The sequence below is a fragment of the Telmatherina bonti genome (genome assembly GCF_933228915.1).
Source record: "Telmatherina bonti genome assembly, chromosome: 13".
In the NCBI taxonomy this organism is placed as follows: Eukaryota; Metazoa; Chordata; class Actinopteri; order Atheriniformes; family Telmatherinidae; genus Telmatherina; species Telmatherina bonti.
Genome location: NC_136611.1, coordinates 22,830,037 through 22,855,590, shown reverse-complemented (window position 1 = coordinate 22,855,590; position 25,554 = coordinate 22,830,037). Strand labels below are relative to the sequence as shown.

At 39.4% G+C, this 25,554-nt stretch overlaps 1 protein-coding gene across 1 annotated transcript in view; it reads left to right on the top strand.

Moving 5' to 3' along the window:
• The window catches only part of arb2a (ARB2 cotranscriptional regulator A), a 157,442-nt gene that overhangs the window by 12,642 nt on the left and 119,246 nt on the right, over positions 1-25,554 (top strand). Inside the window, exons 5-6 of the mRNA XM_079251959.1 lie at positions 10,379-10,444; positions 11,794-11,985. Coding sequence (XP_079108085.1) covers positions 10,379-10,444; positions 11,794-11,985 — 258 coding nt within the window. The remainder of the gene's footprint in view (positions 1-10,378; positions 10,445-11,793; positions 11,986-25,554) is intronic.

The window sequence follows — 25,554 nt, the reverse complement described above, 5'->3', positions numbered from 1 at the left end:
GTTCTTTTCATATTGGGATCATTGTGTGATATTTAATGACAGAAGCACTCAAGCTTCATGGATTCTGTATGTTAAGCACAAGCAAACCTCTGCTGTTCTTTCAGAGAGCATTTTGTGATGCCCTTAATAATTTATTGGACTTCATGATTTGGAGGCTTGATTACAGCTGTTTTCAGTGGTACTGGAAAGACACTTGAAATCAGTTCACAATCTGTAACCAATCTGGCTCAATAGTCTTTAAACTTTTTGTGGGGGAAAAATAAGCTGTAGACACAAAGTCCAAACTGCAAGAATAGTTCTTCTGACGTAAGATGTCCCCCAGATTCTCTTACTGGGATAAAACCATGTCATTGTGTTTAGACTGGTTTTCACCTCTAAAATGGTACTTTAATAGCTACTTTAATGGCATTCTATATAACCTGCCTCTATATAATTCAAATATTAAATTATTGATAAAGAATTTAGCCTCTTATAAATTCAAACATCATTTAAAGCCTACACACAGTAATCTGCTGCCTGTTCGGTTATGGTGTCTTGGTGTTTGGACTGCTTTTGCATGATAAGCAGTTATACACTACAGCTTTTTTGTGTTAGGATGCCGCTGACTCCAGAAATGCACATAATAGATGTCAGTGTGCCATAAACTGAGCCCAGAACGCAGAGCTTTAACGTTGATTAGTTACGTAATGTGCTTAACATATTATAACGTGCTGACAGAACATGAACATATAGAGATATCCATCCATCCATCCATCCATCTATCTATTTATTTTCTGCCACTTATCCGGGATGGGGGCACCACCCTAAGTAGGAAAGCCCAGACTTCCCTCTCTCCAGCCACATTTCACACATTTTTGGGGGGGGGGTGGGGGATGCGCGTTCTTAGAGATATCCCTCCAGTGTGTCATGGGTCTTCCCTGGGGTCTCTTCCCGCAGCTGTGTAGTCAGTGTAAAAATAGTTAAACATGCTGCTGACGTTAAAGAAGCCAAGTATAGATTTATACATATCAGTGGGTACCTGGTGTGTGGTACTGGTCTGTGTTAATAATAAAACAACATCTGTAAGAGCAGTAGTCATGATTGGTATTGATCATTGGTATCACCATGGCTACAAAAAGGGAGATGATGTTTAATAAGAGCTGATAATTTGATGGAGTGATGGTACAAGCTAAAAAGTTCATTATGGAGTCATTTAGGTGTGTCATAAGTAATTGAAAAAAAAAAGACAAGTTATTCTAACGCAGCTTTTATGCCATGTCTACAAGTGTGGAAAAGTGAGCTAAAGCAGTTATTTTAATGTCTAGATCACACGGATGACCAGGATATTTCACCATCACCACTTAAACAACAAGTTTACTTTTTGAGTTGCAAGGACGGAATTATGTCTAACTATTATTTAGACTGGCAAATTATTAGAATTCAGTTCTGCTCATCTTGTTAACCTGTATCTCATTTTAGACATTTTCATTTTCCATTTTATTTCATTCATTCATTCATTCATTCATTTTCTAGAATGTTTATTAAGACATTATTTAGGGGGAGGTCCTTTGTTGCAATGTTGTCGATAGATAGCAAATTCATGAAGAGCTTTTGTTTGATAGCTCAATGGTTTTGAAGGTTTTTGTGGGTGTGCGTTGTTGGGTTCTCCTTGTTTTAAACTAACTTTAGTTACCATTTTGTCAATAAGTAATTAGTCAATGTCACTTGCACATAATTGGATGGAGTAGTTGCAGAAAGATACAATATATTGCCATGACCCAGCTGATAAGCCATAACAAAGACGCGGTACGCGATAGAGTTGCAACCAAAAATCAAACATAAGTTATTAAACAACGCAACATGCCCAATAAAACCAAAACAAGAGGGGAAGCAGGGAGAAAGGAAGAGGATCATCAAGTTGCAATTGTTGGTATATAAGGAGGACTGGCCAGGTGCTCCTCATTGGACTGATGAGCTCCACTTGCCACTTTGAAAACAAAAACACAACAAGAGAAAGGGAAAAACAAACCAAACTAACCCCATAGGGCTGTCATAATGTACCATATCAATCCAGTCATTGAATTTTACGCGGCACTTTTGTGGCATAAATAATGTGGATCACTAATCAGTTTTACATGTTAATAAGAACAACAACAAAAACAATATTAACAATAAATATTTTTTTAAAAAATCAGTAAACACTGTAACAAACACAAAACATTCATATGTTTGCTTGAGATGGTTTTTACCAGTTCTTTAAAAGACCAAATCTGCATTATTGTGAAGGGAAACCCATCTGAATTTCATCTGATCTGGCAAAGATTAAATTGATGTGTGACTCATCAGCTGTTTGAGTTATAATTGCCATTTCTCTAGATATGTTATGATAACCCAGATATCACTGGAGATTAAATGGATTCCTTAAAAAGAACTCAATTTCCCTGTTACGGATACCTACCTCAGTTTTTGTTTTTCATTATTTGAGCAAGGACAGAAACTTTTAATTAACTAATACAGTGGAGGCAATATTTGATCATACTGACCATAGAATGCAATGTATTCACTTAAATGAATCTTTGGAAACATGTCTAAATCACTTTCTTTGTGACTTCAAAAGATCGGTTTACATCTTTTTTTTTATTTTTTATTACCGAATGAAAATTGTCTACTTTCATAATTATGAACAATCAAGAAAAACTGGATTTCATTATAAGGTTGTGCATGTGTTAGCAGTCAGCTATAAAAGAGAGTCGTTGTGAGGCACATTGTAGAAAGCTTGTCTGCAGGCCTCACTTCTGTACTTAATGCACCAGGAGGCTCCATAACAGTTGTGGACAATTTCGTTTGAAGGCTAATAGGATTCCTCTAAAGAGGAACAATAAATGACAGCTTTCTGCCCTGAGTCACCGATTGCCATCACATCTTGATTCCCAAAACACTGCTGCTTCTACTGAGAGCAGAGAGGTGGAAGCAGACACAGTCGGATGAAAATGGTTGTAGGGAGTTGGAGAGGTGGATTTCAGCTGATGAAAGAAATGGGAATTGGACAGAGGATGGGGGAGTGAGGAGGGCGTTCGGGAAAAGACAGGAGGGCTGGTAGTTACAGCACAGACATCTGTCGCTGCTGCTGACACCAACGGTGGCATACAAGGCTTTTCTTTGAATTAGCCCTCTGCCAGCTTCTTAGTTAACACCTGAGGAGGTCATTATGCTGAGTAGAGTGAGGAGGCCTGACAGGGAGCGAGAATGAGTATCTACGGTAGATGTAAACAGTCTATCAGCCAATGTGTATCTGAGAACTTTCGCTTCCCCTGGAGAGTTCTCTCTCTTCTGACAAAAGAATGACAGAGACCTCATGGGAATTATGGCAGTCTCTCTTTCTCTCTCTCTTTGTTTCCCACACGACTGACAGATCACAAATTCACAACAATGGGGCCTATTTTAATACATTTTTTGTTAGTACACAAGGCTGACTTAAAATAAACAACCTTTCTATTGCCTTGTGCTCCCTCTCTCATTTTTGGAGTCTCTCTCTTTCTGAGTATGCTTGGCTGTTGTTGCTGCTCTTGTTGTGCTGCATTGTTCAGGAGGATTTTCTTCTTTTTTCTTTCTTTTTCTTTCCTCTATTCTCTGGAGAAGCAGGAATGCTTTCCTGGGTGCAGTCAGTGATACGGCACAGAGCAGCTCTTTCAGTTTCATTATATAAACAGCTTTGATGCCTCTTCTTGCTCTCTCTGGTGTCTTTGGCTAAGTGGCTTTTGGAGAGGGCTCTGGACTAAAGAGACGAGGTGTGTGTGCCTGTACATGAGTTTCCTGTGTATGTGCATATATACAGTATTTAGGGTGTTTGTGCACTTAGTTTCCACTCACACATAGTTTTTAATATAAACCAGTGTTGCTTCATGGGCCCTAGTGAATGTTATAGAGATTGTCCAGTTACATTATTTAGCCAACATGGTCAAAAAGTCTTCAGAAAATTTAGTGTGAGATGAAATATTATCAATCAGTTATAAATACACATACTTATTTTCTTGTGCATGTGTTTTAATGTATAACTTGATGATAAACTACATTATAAGCACTTCTGTTTTTCCTATTTATTTTCCTTCCCCTCCCTAACTCTTGTTTCTTATCTCCTCTTCTTTCATGTGTCTTCATCTGGCCTCTGTTTCCTTTCTTGGTAGTCTTCCTCCCAAAGTTTGTTTTGTGTGTGCCTGGGAAGGATCATCCCCTTATTGCCTCAGGTGTGGTCAACCAAACCAGACATGTTGTAATCAGTGGGAGAACACACAGGCATGCAGGAGACAAACACACACACACACTCGGTCTGACTCTATGTCACAGTGTGTGGGAGGTCTTTCTAAAAACATAACTAGTTACAGCTGTAGTGTTCTTCATTAAGATCTTGGCCTTATGTAAGAGATGAAAGGATTGTTATGGTGGTGACCAGAGGTTTTCATGGAGCTGATTTCAAAATCCACTCAGTTACATGTGTTTTATCAGGGCCATGCGTTGCACCATTGTCTCTCATATTCCATTCTCTTTCCTGTCACTCTCCTCTTCTGCTCACCACAGTGGGAGTTGGCATGAGACCCTGTCTCCTGGGGATTGCTTTGCCATCTCTTCCTTCTCGTCTTCTTTGTTTCCTCCCACTGAGCCCCAATCTAAGTCCTTTCCTTCCTCCCTGATCTCCCTCTTCTTGGTTCATCACCACAATGCTTCCTCTGTACCAGTGTTTCTCAATTCCGGTCCTCAGGCCCCCCTGCCTTGCATGTTTTAGACATGACCCTGTTCCAAAGCACCTGAGTCAGATTATTGAATTTACTCATCAAGTTATTTGCAGCCAGTTAACAAGCCCTTTATTTCATTCAGGTGTGTTAAAGTAGGGTTGCCTATAAAACAGGCAGGGCAGGGGGGCCTGAGGACCGGATTCGAGAAACACTACACAAACATGCCACAGACAACTGGTGACTTGAGCTGCTAAAGCTATGTCACCACCATCCTTGCTGTGGTTGTGTGTGCGAGTGTATATATATGAATGAATGAATGGAATATTTTTATTAAATACTTTGTCCTTTCCATAGTTGAATGTACTGACAACAAAATCACACAAAATTTATCAATGAAAATCAAATTTTCAACTCGTTGAGGTCTGGATTTGGAGTTATACTCAAAATTAAAGTGGAAAAACACACTACAGGCTTTGATGTAATGTCCTTGAAACAAGTCAGAATAAGGCTCAGTAGTGTGTGTGGCTTCCATGTGCCTGTATGACCTCCCTACAAGCCTGGGCATGCTCCTGATGAGGTTACAGATGTTCTCCTGAGGGATCTCCTCCCAGACCTGGACAAAAGCATCCACCAACTCCTGGACAGTCTGGTGCAACTTGGCATTGGTGGATGGAGTGAGACATGATGTCCTAGATGTGCTTAATGGATTCAGGTCTGGGGAACGGGAGGGCCAGTCCATAACTTCAATGCCTTCGTGTTGCAGGAACTGCTGACATAATCCAGCCACATGAGGTCTAGCATTGTCTTGCATTAGGAGGAGCCCAGAGCCAACCGCACCTGCATACGGTCTCACAAGGAGTCTGAGGATCTCATCTCAGTACCTAATGGCAGTCAGGCTACCTCTGGCGAGCACATGGAGGGCTGTTCGGCCCTCCAAAGAAATGCCACCCCACACCATTACTGACCCACTGCCAAACCGGTCATGCTGGAAGATGTTGCAGACAGCAGAACTTTCTCCACGTCGTCTCCAGACTCTGTCGCGTCTGTCACATGTGCTCAGTGTGAACCTGCTTTCATCTGTGAAGAGCACAGAGGACCAGTGGCAAATGTGCCAATCTTGGTGTTCTCTGGCAAATGCCGAATGTCCTGCACGGTGTTGGCCTGTAAGCACAACCCCCACCTGTGGACGTCGGGCCCTCATACCACCCTCATGGAGTCTGTTTCTGACTGTTTGAGCAGACATGCACATTTGTGGCCTGCTGGAGCTCATTTTGCAGCGCTCTGGCAGTGCTCCTCCTGTTTCTACATTCACAAAGGAGGAGGTAGCAGTCCTGCTACTGGGTTGTTGCCCTCCCACGGCCTCCACCACATCTCCTGATGTACTGGCCTGTCTCCTGTGACAAATCTCCATGCTCTGGACACTACACTGACAGACACAGCAAACCTTCTTGCCACAACTCGCATTGATGTGCCATCCTGGATGAGCTGCACTACCTGAGCTACTTGGTTGTAGACTCCGTCTCATGCTACCACTAGAGTGAAAGCACCACCAGCATTCAGAAGTGACCAAAACATCAGCCAGAAAGCATCGGAACTGAGAAGTGTTCTGTGGTCACCACCTGCAGAACCACTCCTTTATTGGGGGTGTCTTGCCAATTACCTATAATTTCCACCTGTTGTCTATTCCATTTGCACAACAGCATGTGAAATTGATTGTCAATAATCATCATCATAGGATAATCAGCACCAGAGACAGCATTGTGTATACGAGTGAGGCAAGTAGTGAGAAGTCAGCTCAATGGCTAGAACAAGATCTGGACAATTAACAGCTACGCCCTGCCAGTGATCGGATACCCTGCTGGGATAATAACCTGGCCAAAGGAGGAAGCTCAGACTACAAATCTCAAAACACGAAAGCTGTTCACCGTGCATGGAGGGTTCCACCCCAAGTCCAGTGTCCAGCGACTAGGCCCAGGGACTAGTGAGCATCAAGGCCACTATCCAAGATGAAACATCCAAGCTCCACGAATACATCAGTAAGAGGGCACCGAGGGATGAAGCACTTAGTGAATTTCTCAGACAATGGAATCTGGAAGAACATGGGATGGAAGAACCATCATGGGAGGAAAAGCCCCTGCATGGGATGTACCACCCGCAGATCACTGAAGTGGCTGATATAAACAAGTCCTATCAACGGCTGGACCGAAGGACAGCACAGAGGCACTAATCATGGTAGCACAGGAGCAGACCCTGAGCACCAGAGCGATCAATACCCAGATCTACCATACCAGGTAGGATCCCAGGTGCAGACTATGCAAAGGAGCCCCTGAAACAATCCAGCACCTCACAGCAGGTTGCACGATACTGGTAGGAAAAGAATACATGGTGCACCATAACCGAGTAGCTGACATAGTGTACAGGAACATCTGTGCAGAATATGGACTGCAGACCCCCAAGTCCCAGTGGGAAACTCTCCCCAAGGTGGTGGAGAATGAGAGGGCTAAGATCCTCTGGTACTTCCAGATGCAGACAGATAAAATGGTGGTGGCCAACCAACCGGACATAGTGATCATGGATAAGCAGCAGAGGAAAGCCGGAGTGATTGATGTATCCATCCCCAATGATGAAAATATCAGGAAAAAGGAGCATGAGAAACTGGAGAAGAACCAAGGCCTCAAGGAAAAACTGGAGAAGGCCTGAAGGGTGAAAACAACTGTAGTACCCAAAGTGATTGAAGCACTGGGGGCCATGTCCCCCACACTGGAGAAGTGGCTCCAACAGATACCTGTTGAAACAAAAGACATCTCTGTCCAGAAAAGTGCAGTCCTAGGAACAGCTAAGATCCTGCGTAGGACCTTCAAGCTCCCAGGACTCTGAACGGTTAAGTTAATGGTTACGTGTGGGACATCCTCTTTCGGACAAAGAAAAGTTTGTTATTTATCTGTCTATTCACTGAATCGGCTATTTTGAAAGAATTTACTAATTTCTCCACCTACACATATACTTTATAGCTGTGCACAGTACAGCTCAAATGCAAATTATTGGATCAATTTTTTTTAGGAACATAAGCCATTGGAGGGAATTAGTGAATTATATAACATAATTTTGTTAACACAACTGATACTGAGTTTAACAAATTTATCTGAACGTAAAATGCACTTTTATATAAACTATTAAATACTAGCATTACATGTCTGTATTAATACTTTTTTTCCTTAATTTGTCTTTCCTTATGTATTATATATGCATATATGATGTAGAGATATGTATAGATAGATATAGATATACCCGTCTTATTATTACAACTGAGCAGTTTCAGAAATGATAAAACCTCTTGAGTTGAACTGATTTAGTTCCCAAATAATGTCAACACTCAATACCAATAATGCAGACAATGAGTGCTCCTTCCTGCAGGCATTTCATTAAAGCACTAATAACACATTTGTAATTAGGTGACAGAGAGCCCCTCTTTTCATTGTCCTGATCAGCTGCTGAGACATAGTCCTCAAAGGCCGACACAGAAGGAGCTTGACTGTGTGTCTGCAGAATTGTTTGTGTGGTCTGATCTTGTTACTTAAAACACAATTTGGATGTTGATCTCGTAGAAAGCTCTTCAGTTGTTGTTGTATTGAAAGAAAATTTATTGACAAAAAGACCGAAAAGTCCAACAAGTCTACAAGACTGAATATTCAGGATATTTTGTATGATAGCTTCATTTTTTTATCCATGGAAATCTTTTAATGAAATTATACTTTTATGAGTTTTTTCTGCTAATTCTCTCCTCTCTTTATTCCCTTCAGTCTTTCCCTCTTTTTGTTCTATGTCAGATAGTTCTGCCACCTGAGGCATAGAACAAATAACATAGCTTATTGATGTCATTTAACAGCAGCATACTGAAGCCCTGAATCATTTTAGTCTTCATCAACCAGCTGACATTTTTTTGAATTAGCTGCTGAAGGTTCAGTAAGGATGAGGGCGTGATGTTTTAACTCCTAAGTCCCCCTCCTAACAATATAGACACAGGGTCAAATGTTAGCATTGATCATTTTACATGCTCCATCTGCTTGTCTGTGATTGGTTTCTCAAGGTTAATATTTTTTCTAATATCACAGATAATTTTTGCATGTTGGTCTTTAAGAAATAAATCAAGTTAGGACTGAGTTCATATTTGGCTTGAAGAAGCATGACATTATAGTATTGTGATCATGAGGAGAATTTCTGTTTGACTTTACAGGAAAAGCTTTTGTTTTGTTTTTGTTTGATATCTTAGGTTGCATGTGGCCCCGCCATTTCTGAAGTTGAGGTTTAAAATATATCATTTAGGGATGTTCATAATCCTACTGTGGCATGGTTGACAAAGGAGTTTTTGTGCTGTTCGCACCAAAAGTTATAAAGCAAACAGATCTTGTTTCATTAACTCATAATATTGCTTCATCTCCCTTTATACAATGTTCATTCTCTGAACTGAACCGATGCAGTTTTGACTGAATGTTTAAAAGATACTTGCATGCAAGAATACCAGTTTTGCTGTTTTCTATGTGAAAATAAAACATTGATAAAAGGATGTGATAAGTGCACATTTATGTAATTTCTTAAGAACTTGTGGAAAGCTTATTGATGACCACTCTATTACATGTACACATCTACGTTGCCATTAATGGCATCTGAACATCATCCCCTGTTCTGTGATACAACTGTTTGCAGTTTACTCTTGTTTGAGTTCGGCACCAGTCAGTTCAGCATGACTTTAGCTCAGACACACTGTAATCATGGCTCCACCTTTTGTTTCCCGATGAAGTAAAGCTGATGCTTGACAAGCTAACACAAGTGAAACTTAACACAACTACATAACAGCTCACCTTTTCCCATGATGCATCCATCCAACCCAGTACTTCTGTAACATAGCAGTACACTGGGTTTATTAAAGCTTTGAGGAAACATCATAACATCAATGGTTGCAATACAACTTATTGCTGTTGGTTACATGTATGTATGTATGTGTGTGTAACTGTACATGTGGGCGTGTGTGTGTGTGTGGTCATCTGTTCTCACTCTTAAAGTTTTCATGATCTGTCTCAATCACACATAACCTGAAATTATAATCTGTACAACAAAGTGCTTCTCTGTTGAGAAGGATGTGGGGTGAAGAAAATAAGAGAAGAAGAAAAAAAAAAAAAAACAAGGAAAATGGAAAAGAACGTTGTTCATGTCACTGAACCATGAAAGGCTTTGCCTCGGGTTGGAATGACTCGGTATACAAGGTTCTTTAGTGCTGTGGCTGCGGGGATAAACATCACTTACATCAGCCCTTTGCTTGTACAGGAGATTTCCTCTCCTGGCACTTACAACCTCAACACTCACTGTACTGTGATACACACACACATAGCACACACAGTGTGATCCCAACTCTCAAGTTGTCCATGTGCACGCAACACGTGCACACACAAACACTAGAGGGCAAATGAGTAGTTTTGAGTGTTGTTCTTTTATTCTGTTTGTAAGCATGACTGAATGCTGTTACTTATTCACACATGCACACAGTTTATTTGGCTTTGTTGAATGGATTTGTATCAACAGCAATAAAAAAAATTAATTGAATTAAACAGTATTATCAGTGTAATTTCTGACTTTATTCATCTTGTGTGTATATATATATTTTTTCTCTCTAGATCATCACTCAGTATGTTTACGAGTTGCTGGAGAAAAAGTGCAACATGGTTAAAGCAATCCTACCAGTAAGTACCCACATTTTTCTCTTTGATTTATGCCCTTGAAGATTAAAGTGAGTATTAAATATGAAATTTGACGTAAATGCTTAGGCTTTGCAGTGTGACTGTGATTTTGAATGTCCTGTTTGGAAAGGGGATTGTGAGAAGCCAGCTTTCCGAATTTTCTTTTTTTTATTTTTGTCTTTCTATCTCCCTCAGTTTCTTATTCGCCGTCTTTCATCCCCTCCTTATTCTCTGCACACATCCTTTGTGCAAAAGTGTCTCCTCAACAAATTAACTGTATTGTGACGTGTCATTTCAAAGAGGTGCGGCATGCTGATGCTTAATCTGTTTTGCATTCAGTTGCGCTGAGGGGGACTTTCTACTCAGCCATTGGGAGTTATTCTTTGCCCAGCTCATCCAGGCTCAGAGCACACACTTGATCCCTTTTTATTTGTTGTTAGAAGCTTGTTTGTCTCTTTTGTTGCCCTCTTTTACCTCTTCATCCCTGCTCTTTTTCTGTTTATAAAAGTAGTGATCATTTTTCAGACCAGGTTTATAGCGATGTTAGGCAGCGCCGGTGCTTAGAAGCATGCCAGAGTTAGCTCAAGCACTAACTGTGTCCATAAATCACCTGCCCAGAGTCAGTGCCTTTCATTAGCCCCCATACACTTTTACTGGTTTATCTGCTTGGCCTATTTATCTCATTATTCCTCTGGAAAATTGCTCTCTTATGCTTTTCTGCTGCCCATATCTGCGGCATGTGTGTGTACGTTTTAGTTTGTAAGTGGTGGGTCCGTCCACCTATGTGGCATTGAACTTGTGACCGCAGATTTTAAGAAGATTAACCACAGCCAAGTATAGGGAGAGGGAATGGAGGAGAACAGGAGAATAAAGGGTAAGATTTTCTCCCCCGCTTGGCCCCCTTTGTCTGTTTGGATTAAGTTCTTGCAGCTGCCACCCATGGCCTTTATGGACAGTGTCTCCCTAGAGATTCTTCCAAGCATTCTTGGGAGGGATGCAAAGAAGCACTGGATGTTAATGCAGCCCATACACTCACACATACTCTTATGTAATTACTCCCTGTGTCTGTGTCACTTTTTTTTATTATCTTTGTTCTGATGACAAAACGACTTTTTTTTCTTAATCTGGATATTTAAAGTGTTGATGGGTTTGAGTTCACAAATGAAATCCTTGTTTTTGCACATTAAATAAGAGGGTTTTCTATATAACCATAAAGCTGCAGAGATCAGGAATGTAAATTGAAAGTCAATGGAGCTCATCTTCTGATTTTGGATCTGGTGCTTGGAAACAGTCTTTTTTTTTATTATTATTATTACTAACATATAGTAACCTGAATTTTGTTTAATTTTCAGGTGGATGCTACAGAAGATGAGCCCACCAGTTTTATATACCTGAGTCCAGATGCTTTGTCGAACCCATCCAAGCTGCTGGTGCTGATCCAGGGTAGTGGCGTGGTGCGGGCTGGTCAATGGGCTCGTAGACTAATCATCAACCAGGACCTTGACTCAGGGACACAGATCCCCTTCATTAACAGAGCTATTGAGGTATGTACTCCAGCAGTCTAATTTAGTAGTTGAACTCAGGGGGCATTCACACCAGTATAATCAGTGGAACTCAGTCCAATTGGGTGGAAATTTGCAAAAAATTTCTTTTTGGTTTGGTTTGTGTTCAAACTATATTTAACTCGAGTTGACCAAACCACCCAGGCAACGTCAACAATGGTTCGCTACAGGGTGACGCTGCTGCTAAAGGAAGAAAACAGTTTTGCAGGTAAAAAGATTATATTATAGGTAGATATTTTTTATTTTTGTGGGGTTTTTTTTCTTTTGTTTGTGGATACGAAGAGTGTTTTACTAAACAGGCCCTGGGGTCACCTTCATTGAAAAGCTTTGCAGGAGTTTATCTAAGGGCACATTTACATCAGCCTTTTTGATTCAAATCATTGTCTGTTTGCTGGAAAAGTTCGCTTTGGGGAGCTGTGAATGCGCTGAAAAAATTCAGATTCAGACCAAAGAAGTGAATCCAGTCCGCCTACAAACGCAGGGTTCGGTCCTTTTAAATGGGCTACAAAAAAAGTCACTTTCTGCATCTGACATAGCATTGCATTGTGGTTGAATACATAACAATCTTGTTATGAATCTTTCGGCTCGTCTGATTTTCATACTGCTGTCATTGTTGCAGTGTATTTTTGCTGTACACTTGCATAACACAAAATAGCAAACGCTAAACAGCGATAGTTTTGTGCCCCATATTTAGGTCACAAAAGGAGGAAATGGAATTTTTTTTAATCAGGTGGGTCTTGTCTTCTCTTTTGCTAAATACTGGTGCAGCACCATCTTTGATGGGAATGAAGATATATTGTTGTAAAGATTTGGTGCATTTGACCAAAGGGCAGCAGTCTGTCGTGATGTGAATGCAACCTAAAACTTGTGCTTTAGGGCAAGGAAAGTTCTCACCATTCCCCGCCCAGTGCAACCAATGAGATGTTTTACTGCTACTGGTTCTAAGAACACAGCCGAGCATTGAGATGGTGAATGATATCTGGTTTCTGAAGCAATAAAATGAATAAAAAATTCCCAATAAAATGAATCAAGCCCATAAGTAGCAAAATATTGGACCATATGGAGGCCTAGTCTTGTGGTTCAATGAAACAAAATGCAGGTTTAAAAAAAAAAAAAAAAAAAAAACACCTCTGGATCAATGTGCTTAAAATAAAACTTAAAATATATTTACTGTTTTTTTCTTTTTTTTAAATGTAAACAAAAACTATGACAAAACAACAATAATTACATTAAATATAAGAGCTAATAAAGAAAAGCAATGTAATAAAGGGTGGTACAGGGATGTATTTTACAATTACATAATGTGTTACTGTGGGGTTCAGGCCCAGATTTCAACAGAAGATATCAACAGGTTGGGTTTGGTCATTGTAATGTTTTTGGGGAGGTAAAATTGGACCTGTGCAGGAATCTGGTCTTGGGTTCCTAATTTTACTCGAGAGATGCTTTTTTCTGAACACATGCAGTTGGCTTTGATTTTCCTCCTACCCAAACAATAATCAGCATTACTAACTTCTTGTGTGCAGAAGTACAGGAATATTTATTTTTCCTATGGATATGCTTTTGGCCAGTTGGAAGAAGTTGCTGTGGTATTTTACTTTTTATGCACTTACTATAGCTTGTGACTGTGAGTTATCTTTGTGTGGGCTTAATTGATTTAGTCTCTTGGTGCAGCGTCGTTTTTATTCAGCTTAACTTCATTGTACAGGGCACAGTTCAGTGTAAAGAAAACGTTGCCTCTGTGTCATACAATTAATAAAATGATGATGAACAGTTTTAACACAATACAGCATCCTGGAGGCAAAAAACAGAAACAGACATTCATTCACAGTTAATAACGTGAGCTCATATTGTGAAATGATACTTTAGCTATTAAGTCCTCAACTCGGATTTAAAGTTTATTTTGTCGTGTTAGTGAAATGAAGCGTATTAATCAATGTGATGATTATCATTCAAGAAAACATTTAGGTGGGTTTATGATACATGATTTCTGTGTCATCCTCTGTGTTCATGGGTGGCTGAGCTAAAGCATAGGAGATAATGTAATATGAAACATGCTGTAGATTAGTTTTCTGTGATCACCAACAGCGTTCAGATTTCTGTGTCAAGAAGCAAAAGGTGGTTCTGCCTTTCTTATTATTTTCATCCCCATCTCTATGCTCATTTGTCAGCTGTGCCACAACTATCTGTGTAATTTTATCAACCTGGTGTTCAAATTGACTTTGGAATGATCCTGCTCGCCATCTACCCCTCATTCCTTTGTTTCATTCATTTCTGTTTTATGACTTAACCTGCTGTTTAAAGCTCTGTCCTAGTGCAAACAACAATGGGAGAGGTGGAGTTTGTGCATGTATCCATTTTTTGTTTATACAAATGCTTCATGTGCACTAAAATTGCCCTCTGTAGTAACCTCATCTGTTAATACAGAAAGAGAAAGCTGCACAGAGGCACAGTGACAGCTTAGATAAAGAGAACATAGTGTGTGTAGTGCGAGTGTTGCCCATTCATCACTGTAAACAAGAAATCGTGTTCTTGCACCCTGACAAATCATCATCCAGGCGTACACCAGCCTTGTAGTCTGTCTGTGTGCTGGAAAGACAGCTGCACATATTTACAGTCAGTTCATGCTGTCTGCATCTGTTATAGACATGTTTGCGGTTTATTATGTCATGCTGTGGAATTTGTCTTGCTGTCTTTCAAAGCAATTGTATGGAAGACGAAGCTACTATACCTTCTGAGAAAGAAAAAATACTTTTTTTCCCTTTGTTTTTTTGTTTTTTTTAACCTCAACTAACAGTACCAACAGTACCAAAAATAAAATTCCCTCTATATATATATATATGGTTACGTGTGGGACATCCTCTTTCGGACAAAGAAAAGTTTATTTATCTGTCTATTCACTGAATCGACTATTTTTGAAAAAAATTACTAATTTCTCCACCTACACATATGCTTTATAGCTGTGCACAGTACAGCTCAAATGCAAATTATTGTCCTGGCAAAGGATCCATTTTTTAGGAACATAAGCCATTGGAAGGAATTAGTGAATTATATAACATTATAATATTGTTAACACTTACAACTGATATTGAGTTTAACAAATTTATCTGAACGTAAAATGCACTTTTATATAAACTATTAAATACTAGCATTACATGTCTGTATTAATACTTTTTTCCTTAATTTGTCTTTTCTTATGTATTATGATACAGTAACTACTAAAGAGAAACTGTGACATTTATTTTTATATTTAAAACTTGATATGGTGTTGGGTCATAGTATGACATTTTAACTGCACTTTTTTAATTATGTTTACATTTGGCTCAACTTTTCCAAAAATGATTCATGGCAACAGTGTGTTGCCTTCAGAGCAGCTCATGTGATATTACTCATGGGAATCTGATTGGAAATTCAAAGCTTGCAGCAAAGGGTCATTTGGAGTACATTCAAATATTTGTATGAAAGAGCTTGTGGATTAAAAGAAAAAAAATGCACACAGTTAATTTCTTTCTTTGCAAGTGTGGGTGTGTGCATTGCGTGCATATACATAAAAATCCAAGTTACTTTTGAATTGTCCATACACATTATGTGTTAAATGCCATAATGTGTGTGGACAATTCAAAAGTAACTTGGTTTTGCACCTGCATCACTCTGAATTTGTTCCTTGTTCCTTAAGCTCGAGTCAGCTTTTCTTTCCTTCGGATGGATCCACTTCTGCAAGTCAGGTGATTGTTGAAAGAAAAAAAAAACTTGTTAATTTGTCAGTCAGGCCTTTTACATAAAACACAGGCATGCATATAAATACATCCAAATGAAAACAGTTGGGGAATATCTCAGGACAGCCTATCTTCTACAGTTTGGTATCACCTAGATCTGATACCAAACTGATACTGTATGATAATTACATGCTAAATTATGGTATAAAGGTCTCTATTTATTATAATTTACACATCAATGTGTGCAAAAAGAGAGAGGAAAAAGCAAACCAAAACATGTAAACACAAATGCATCACATTGAGAATAAGAGTATTGCAGTGATATTTTGCTTGGTGTGTGCAGTGATATTGCGTTAAGGGAAATTTTTCTGTTGTCTGTGCAGACTTCTTGCATGTTGTCTCTATGTGCATGTGTGTGCACATGGAAGAGGAGCTATTCCCATAGGCTAAAGGTAAAATGACAGGTGAGATGAGGTTGCTCCAGCAACTTCTAGAGTACAAGGGGAAAGAGGAATCTGGGTAGCTGGAGTGTTGCAGGTGCAGAAAAGGAGAGGAGTTTGATTGGCTGGAAGAGGATAGAGAGGGAAATAAGGAAAAGAGAACAGAAAGGATTGATTCAGGAAGAGAAAAATGAGAAGAGGATGAGGGAGTGACTGCAAATGGGGTGGGACTGGCAGAGGAGAGATGGGAGTACAGAGGGAGAGTAGGCAGAAGGCAGGCGTCTGACAGCTCCACTACTGGGAGAGGGCCTCTTAATGACAGCTTATTCCTTCATGATTTCAATTTCTGACAGTCGACAGGTCTGCTTGTTGCATCATGGCAGCTGTATCATTACCTTCTGGCCCTGTCAATGCTCTGCATCCTGAGACTGAGAAGGTGGAGGTGGAGGGTGTGTGTCAAGGGGCTTTGGAGAGGATGGGGGAGGAAAGTGCAGGCTGTGAGGTTACAGTTAGAATAACCAAGGAAGGAGGGGATATTGAATATTGAAAAGTGGGATCATTAGTTATAGTAGCCGTTGGTGTGAAGGACAGGTTTCAGAACACATGTTAGTTTTTTTCCACATTAAAGGAATGTAAATGGAGTCTGCAGTGAGGACTTTGTTCTTCTATGCTCCATGCCTGATCTGTCAAAGTTTTATCTAATGAGTCAGTATCACTTTCTACTTCCTCTTTTTCTTCAGTTTCCTTTTGGCAACACAACGGATCAATTGATATGAAAACAAAAATTATTTCATTTGCTTAGGTTCAGTTGTTGGCCTTTTCAGATAATCAGGAGTCTCAAACATGATGACATTGTCTGTACTTAGCCTCTTTTTCAGGGCATTTTATGATTTAATAAATTGTTTCTCTCAAATATTTTAGTCCTACATAAATAAGCATGCATAACTGGAGAGAAATTACAAGCAGTATACACTGTATTTATGATTTGATTTAATTAGAGAATTCCTTATACATGAACTGATCCATAAATGCTGTCACCCCTCTTGTTTCCATCTCAATCAAGCTCACTACAGAAGCCTCTTGATAGAGCGTCAGGCTAGACACTGGAGACTGCATTGAAAGGGGTGTGTGGTGTTTTCAGAAGTGTGTCAAAAGCCTTGGGGTTTCTATCTGCCCAGAATTTCAATAGGAGGCTGAAAGGGGGCAGTGAGGCAGACAAATTCAAACACAGAAATCCTCTTCTAATTTCAATCACCCCTCTCCCATTTCTCTATTTCATTTCTTGTTTTTTTTTCCTTTCTCCTTCTTGTCTTTAACATCAGCTGTGCACTTTAATTTTTTTGACCATGTCATGACATGGCCCTTGATTTTTGTGAAAATTTATGTCTGCATTATTCATCTCCAAAATGATCTTTTTTTTCTCATTGAATTCTCTGTTACTGTGAGTTTACCTGTATGAATGTGTGTACCTCAGTGTTAAAATTGTATGTATGGTATGTTCTGGGGCATCAGGTGGCTACAGAGGCCAGACAAGTATAATTTCACCCAGCATCTTTTGCCAGAGGACAGTTTGTGTTTGAGGGTTAGAAGATGCTCTGCCTTGCCGTGGCCTTGTACTAGTAGCCCTGCAAGCAACACATGCACATGCATACACACACCTCCAGGTGGGAAGGTCCCAGCGCATCCTGCAGCTTAGATCAATGCACTTGACACCTTCAAAGGCGGGTGTGGGGCCTGGGCTTGCTCTGGGGTTAAACCTCTTTTAAATAGCCTCCCGCGGGAAGGCAGCTGTCAATAACCCACCATAATTACTGGGGCCAGGCCGCCAAGGGCTCGGCTGCACGGGCCAAATTAAAAATTGATCAGAAGGAGAGAAAACATTATTTTGTGGTAGTATTCCCTGTCCTAACAGCACTACTGCTGCCGTATGTGAAATTTCATCAACTGACGTCTAAGCTAGATATCCAGAGACCTATTTATTTATTGGCTGGCCCCTCTTTCACCCACATAAACAATGCAGTGAACTCCCTGTTGAGAGAAAAAAAATTGCATATTAAGTGTCTTTTGTCGTGTGTATATGTACATGTAGTAAGTGAGAATCAGATTGTGCATACTGCATGAGAATGCAACTGATTGTTATGTGCTTCAGGTAATCGTACATCATCCCCTATCTGTGTTGTGTGTGCACACCTTGAAGCAGTATATTGATTGTAGTCTCATTGAGTTTCTCTTGGCAAAGGACCTGTATTTGTTAGTTAGAGAATGATATGAAGAAGATATGTTCATCCTCAGGCCAGGAAAACACAGTCTGTTGTTTCACAATGCAGTGATTAATGAGTGACAGTTCACAATAGATGATAAAAAAAAAAAATCATGTGATTTTTGTGATCCCCCACCCTCTCCCCCATTTAAATTAAACTCTTTGCATTTTATTATGAATGAAATGCAGTATACTTTGTTATTCCCAGATGGAAATTGCTATGTTGTGATAGTTAAAAAAAGAATTATTCAAGAAATCGTCCCCAATTTGTGCAGCATTTCTGGACAGTCAGCTCCAGCTGCTCCAGACTTGTTCCAAGCTTGAAACCTACCTTCTTCATCCATTTGTTCAGTCTCTTGCAGTCACTAACTCTGCTAGTGCCCAACCTGATAGCTACAAAGCAGATTGCACAACAGACTTGACACTGAATGATCTCCGCTTACTTGATAAATCCAGTCTGCGTCGTCCCTTATTGCAGATTACGTCTTTGTCGCATTTCCAGTTCAGTCTGTAGTCTACCTGAACTTCCAGGCACTTGTTGTCATTAGTGACAAAATTCTGTTCAATAATTTTTGGAATTAACTTTTTTTTAAACTTAGGTGAACTTTTCTTAATATTCAAATCTCACAGATACACAATACAAGACAATGTAATGACAACGTAATCAGAGCTGGTCACAAGCTATGAAAATGTCACTTTTTACTGCTTCTTCAGGCAAACTTTGTTTCACCATGGTCAAGCGTTTTATTGTTCATTTTTTGCTTCTTCAAGCTTTGAGTTAACTGCTGAGGCAGGTCCTCGGATTGTCCCACAGAATTTCTAAAGTACATCTTGAGGCGTCCAAAACTAAACATTTAAACTCCCCAAGTCCTCGTCTTGTTATTAGAATAAGATGTTGCTTGATGTGGCATCCATTTTTTTTTTTTTTACCACTTTGTGAGTTTGTTAGAGAATCTTCATAATTTATTCACAGTTTTGCACCGCACTCACTCTTCACAGACAAAATCATTGATATTTCACCTTCAAATTATTTACAATTTTGTGTCATTTATTTGCATATGTCCCAGTTTTAAAGGCCTTTATTCATGGTTTATTTTCTCCTGTTGTTTCTTCACCTAGCGGCAGGACATAGACAGTCTCGATAGAGGTAGAGGAAGTCCCAGTTTGTTCAGGTGTGGAGAGATGAGGCTGTTCAGGTCCACTACTGATCTGCAAGGTGACAGAGTGGTGGTTTGACAGGAAAGCTTTACAATCATGGAGGGTGTGTGGTCTTTTGGGCTGAAGGCAGGGAGGGAACTGAACCTTTTTGAAGAATTGTCTAAGGTCATTAGCTCTGTCCAGACTTCCATCAGCCTGATCTTCTTTAACTCGAAGCCGGTGAGCTTTTTCATTACTGACCACACATCCCTCACATTGTTCTGTTGGAGCTGACTTTCTAACCTTTTCCTATCGTCCTCCTTGCACTTCTTAATCTTTGATTTAGTAATTTTGTTTTATCTTCAATAACTCATGGTCTCCCTCCATGAAAGCTTTCTTTTTTATATTTAGCATTTTTTTCAGGTATTAGTGATCCAGGGTTTGTTATTGGGGAAACATCTCACTGTTCTTGTTAAAGTGATGCTGTTCATACAGAAGTTGATATAATTTCATCTCCATGTGCTTCACAGAGGACAATCACGTCTCAAAACACCCTTTCAGAGCATCCTCAGCTTTAATAGACCAGGTTTTATGACTGGTTGCTGCAGAATGATTGACTTGTAGGTTAAAGTGAGAAGAACCTGATTATGGCCCTTCACCTCCCAAAGCAGGCAGGGCACAGGATGCATTTTTAACATTTCTAAAAAAAAAAATTAAGTCCAAAATCTTTTTGTTTCTGGTGGAGCAGCTTACAAATAGTTGGAATGTTGATGATTTTGCAAAGAGAGAGAAAGAGGCTTTTTAAATCTTCAGCAATCACAATTAATGTGTGGGGATGCTGTATTTTTTTAAGGTAAACTTAATGGGTAAATAACATTGACACAAATTTACTGATAACTGTTCAATGTCCTTCGTCCAGATGTTCTTTATGGTGACCTGTCCATGATGGCACCAACAGAGGTTAAAAAGTACTGCAGTTCCACATTCCTATAGTTTTTCTCTGTGTTTCTTGTTGTTGTCTTCTTGCTCTGGCTTTAAACAGTGTACGGACACATTTGAGTTCTGCATGTGTTCACGCAACCATGTGTTTGTGAAGCCCATATAATTGCATTTCCTTTATTCTTTTTCAGATCTTGTATCACCTTAATCCCACCCATATTGTTAACTATATATCTCTCGTTACCCATCACACAGGTTGGAAGAAATGGTTTCAATTTCCACTTTTCACAGCCTTGCTCCTGCCCTGCATCCCAAAATACAATAAAAAAAAAATCACTTGAGCAGCACAGCCTCTAAGACTTAACTTGACAGCGGTGGTCTTGGAGAAAAGTTGATTGTAAAAAAAAAAGAAATAAATAAAATAAAAGAATAACACAGTATGGTCAGATCTGCTATTGTTTGCTCCCACCATGCAGCACAATATAGAGTACAGTGTATGTAGATTTATAATTACATGTAAAATTTCAAAATAAAGACTTCTTAGTATTTGGATGTTGATAGTGTGCTGTGCTGATTTGACATGATAAGGAACTGCTGCTGCTGCTCCAGAAGCATAAGTACAAATGTTAGTTGCAGAATCGAAATCCTTTTTACCTTTGCTCATAAAGTTCTTGCACAATCAGACAGACACACTATGTTGCTTTGAGAATGGCAGATTGGAAATAACAAAAGGGTGAAACAGAGAGGAGTATGAGAGAAGAACCTGCCAGCTAACTGTGAAGTGTGCATTCATTAGCCTATGTGTGATAATAGACTAAATGTTTTTTTTTTCTCTCAAAATTAACAAATTATATCATCAAAAAGGCTTTGTCTCAGTGTGTATGTGCATGAACAAGAGTGTGTGCACGTATATATTGGGCGGGGGGGTAGTAGGTCATTTGCAGCTGCAGGCTGTGTATGTGTGTCCCAATGGGAAGGTCTTGTTTAGTCTCTTTTCCAGAGGGCCCAAGGCAGTATGTGGTGGATACCTCTTCACTCTCTCTGTGGGAACACTCTTCTACGGCCAATACACACATACTAAAACACAGGAAGACACAAACACGCAGAAAAACCCTCCATAATCATTTGTATTAGTTGCCACCTTTTGCAGCAGCATGTCTGTCAGCTTTACTTTGTTTTCAAATAGAGTGCAACAATTAATAATATGTTTATACACAAAGGCTACACAAACACACAAGAAGGACTTTTCTAAACTTTACATGCTTCCTCCTTCACAGAATGTTTGCAGAGGTTAAAAATGCTTAGTTGGGGATGTTTCGGCGGGAAACTAAGTGTTGTGAAGAGGACGTGCTGAACAGATGATTCACTGTAAATTGCTACTGCACTACACACACTACAAAAAACAAGAAAGAAAACACACAAACACAATTAAACGCCGAGAATCTCTTTAGATTAAAGTTGAAACTGGCTATACGCTCTCCAGTACCGGTATCATGCTCCCGGACCGTTTGTGTCACGCTGTGATCGATGATATGACTCAGTGTTTAAATAGGGGTTGCCAGGGTTCCAAGGGTACATTTATGTTGGAAGCAAACAACAGCAAATATTTCTGTTAATAGTTAGCGCAAAACCTAAATAAAAAAGATACTCTTGGTCTGTTCTGATTTCTCTGTAGACAAATGCAGCAATAGGAAAATGTGACGTGCTTGTTTATTATTATTATCTTAATAGTTTCAGTAGTGCTCTAAGGTCACAGCAGGATGTTGAGTGAAATTGTTTTTTTTTTTTAGCTTTCTAGTTTTTTTCCCCCCAACTTGACAATATGTAGTATATGAAATTGCAGGACTTTTGGCTATGTCTGGTCATAACGACAGTACATTGAAGATGAAAACTTCATTTTAGCACACCTATCTTCTAAAACTGATTTCAGCCTACATTCTCTGTAAACTTGAAATACACAGTCCACACAGTGCCATCGCTTCATTGTAAGAAGGTCCACCATGCTTCTCTGTGTGGAGTTTACATATTCTCTGATTAAAAATCACCAGTCATCAGGTTAAAAAGTTTGCATATTCTCTACGTGTATCCATAGGCTTTCTCCAGGCACTCTGACTTCCTTCCAGAGTCCAAAGCCATGTGAGTCAGGTTCTCTAAATTATCCCTAGAAGTCAGTGTGATTATGAGTGGTTGTTTGTCTCTGTGTGAGCCCTGTTGTGGACTGGCCACCGTTCTGAAGTGAGATAAGAATGTATAGAAAATAGATGGAAGAATATTTCAAGTGATGTTGGTGTCTGATTGTAAGCTGTTCTTTTTTTCTTTTTTGTACATTTGTGTGGCAGAAAACTTTTTGTCAGTAAATCTGTGCAGCCTTAACAGTGGAAATCATATTGCTTCCTGGACTCAGTGTCAGCTTAGAAGTGGATGAAATCTGTTTTACTTAGCTATATTGGCAAAGGATTTTTTTGTTATTCTTATTTTATTTGTAAGATTTTTTCATGTGTGAGAAAAAAATGCATTCCAGTGTAAATGTACATTTTAAAGTAAGAACGGGAGTCTCTCATTTTACATTCCTTTGGAAATGTATTGCCAGCTAGATCAGAGAGGAGGAATAAGACATTTAAGGTATTCAGTGACTATTTCATTGTAAATATTATTCAAGACAGCTATGTGTGGCAGTATTTTTCACAGAGGAACGAGGAGTCAAACTTTGCTTTTGATACAACATTGGTAAATATGAGGTTTGATAAAGTCATCTTTATGCTGTTCTGCTCAGTGTTATGTCACAAAACACTAAGGCCAGGATGTGAACTTCCTCACTGACCAACAGCATGCTTATATTTATTACATGTTCATTATTTTTCTGTGTAAGGGGTCAATTTCAAAACAAAACTGTCTGTTTAGTCTGCTTCCCCTCCCCTTTATCTGATACGTGGTCATGATATGTGTTATTATCCCATTTTATGCTGACAGCCTATATCTTAAGCCCCTGCGGAGCACACCATGCAATGCTTGGCTGACTTGTTTGCACTAATGTCAAGTTTAAGCGGTTAGCAGACGGTTACCATATGCTACTGTGCTGCTGTCGCCCCTCATGTCAGTCAAACAAATGTCAACCAACGCTCACAACACAGTACACCACTGCAAAACACACTGACAGAACACAAGTCTACATATGCAGTAAGTCATACATGCACCCACACTGTAGACATAAGCACATACACAAGAAAAGAATAAGAGAAGACGCATGCTGTTTGAGATGTCATGAGAGGACACTGTAGCCCGTCTCCCTGAAGACTCTGGTGTACATTAGCTAACTGAAGGATGTAGCAGCAGCCATAGTGATGTTTGAGAGGATACATGGTGTCTGTACTGCATATATCTTATCACACATGCATAAAAACTACAACATACAAATGGACTCAGGCTTCGATCAATCACAATTTGCATCTTGCCGATAAGAACACTTGCATCCGTCACATCACCATCACGATATTCTGTTGGCTGTTTTCAGTGGCAAAAAGCTAAAAACCCTTTGTCCTGGTTGCCACTAATACTTTATGGCTTTTGTAGTTAAACATTCACTAAGAAGTATTTTATTTATGTAATTACTATTGAAAGTCATCAGATTAAAAAAAAAAAACTGTCCTTAGAGTTAAATCACATTATCAAGTGACCTCTTTCAATCAGAAGGGATAAAAAAAAAAACTAAAAAAAAACCTTTATTAAGTCATGCAGACTTAGGTCAGTTTTGCATTGTGTTAGTTCTCATAGATTTAATCTGAGTACAATAGTGAAAGAGGGTCAAGGTGCACAGGCAGTGTTATCATTTGCCCAAGACTGAGATTTTTCTTTTAAAGTATTAAGTTTTTAAGATGCCATGCTACATGACAGTTCATATTTCCCTCACATGCACACTTTTACATCGCTGCACAACCTTTATTTGGGAGAAGTTTGATATAGTTATAACTTTTTAACTCGGCGTGAAGTAAAGAAACACCTTTTACTGTCTTCCTTTCAGTTTCTCACACAACTTTTATTGTTAGCTCAACATAAATAAAAAATTTTTGATGAAATAAAAACAGAAATTGTCTCAGCCAGACATGACTATCACCACCAATTCATAATCACTCTTTGCTGCCCATCCTGTTTGATGGAGAAGAGTGACTACACCTGTGCCTGAATCCAATAATGTAGACAAGAATATTCAGCATTGTTTTGTTTTAGTTTTTTTTTAATTTGTCAGTCGCTGTCATATAATTGTGACTTTGTGCATCTCAGACTTGTGGTTTGATCAGGGTGCAAATGTTACAAAGTTCAAACTAGTAAGACTACTGTAGCAACTTTTATGGAGGAGTAACCTGGAAGCCAGTGCAGTTACTATTGGATTAATGGTAAATATTTCTTGTCTGAAAAGGTATCACGATAAATGCCAGATCATCATGTAGCTGGGTTTGGCTTCCACTACTTGTCTATTGAAGCTATGAAGCTCTTTGGTTTCTTTTGTAATTTTCCCATCATCATTCAGAAGAGTCACCATAAGTATGAATGTATTAATTAAATATTGTGTCCTCCACCTGATAAAAGTGTACAATATCTGTTTTTATACATCTTTCCTCTTCTCAGTATCCATCATAACATGTTACTGTCTTTTTTTTTTATGTAAACACAGTTGTTTTGTTTTTCTTCATGTTCAGAAAGGCAGAGTGGCCCTGCAGCTCTCTGTTCATTTTGACCTTGTTCTTACTCACCTTCCCCTCTTTCTCCTGAATTTCCTTCCTCTTTTCTGCCTTTTCTAATATTTCTGTTTGCTGTTCACCTCCCGGGCTGCCTCTGTGACTGCATTATCCAAACTGCAGAAAAGTAGCCTTTGGAGTCATTCTCTTTGGCCTTTGACAGATCAAGGTGGCAGTGTGTGACCATGGAGGAGGATTGGGCTGTTTCTGCATTCTGCTTTGTGTTTCTGTCTCATTTTCTGTCTGTGCTATTTCTAACTGCCTCTCTCCTTCTGCATATTCCTTGTTCTGTGTCTAAATTTAACATTAGTCAAACTGCTGAGCAGCAG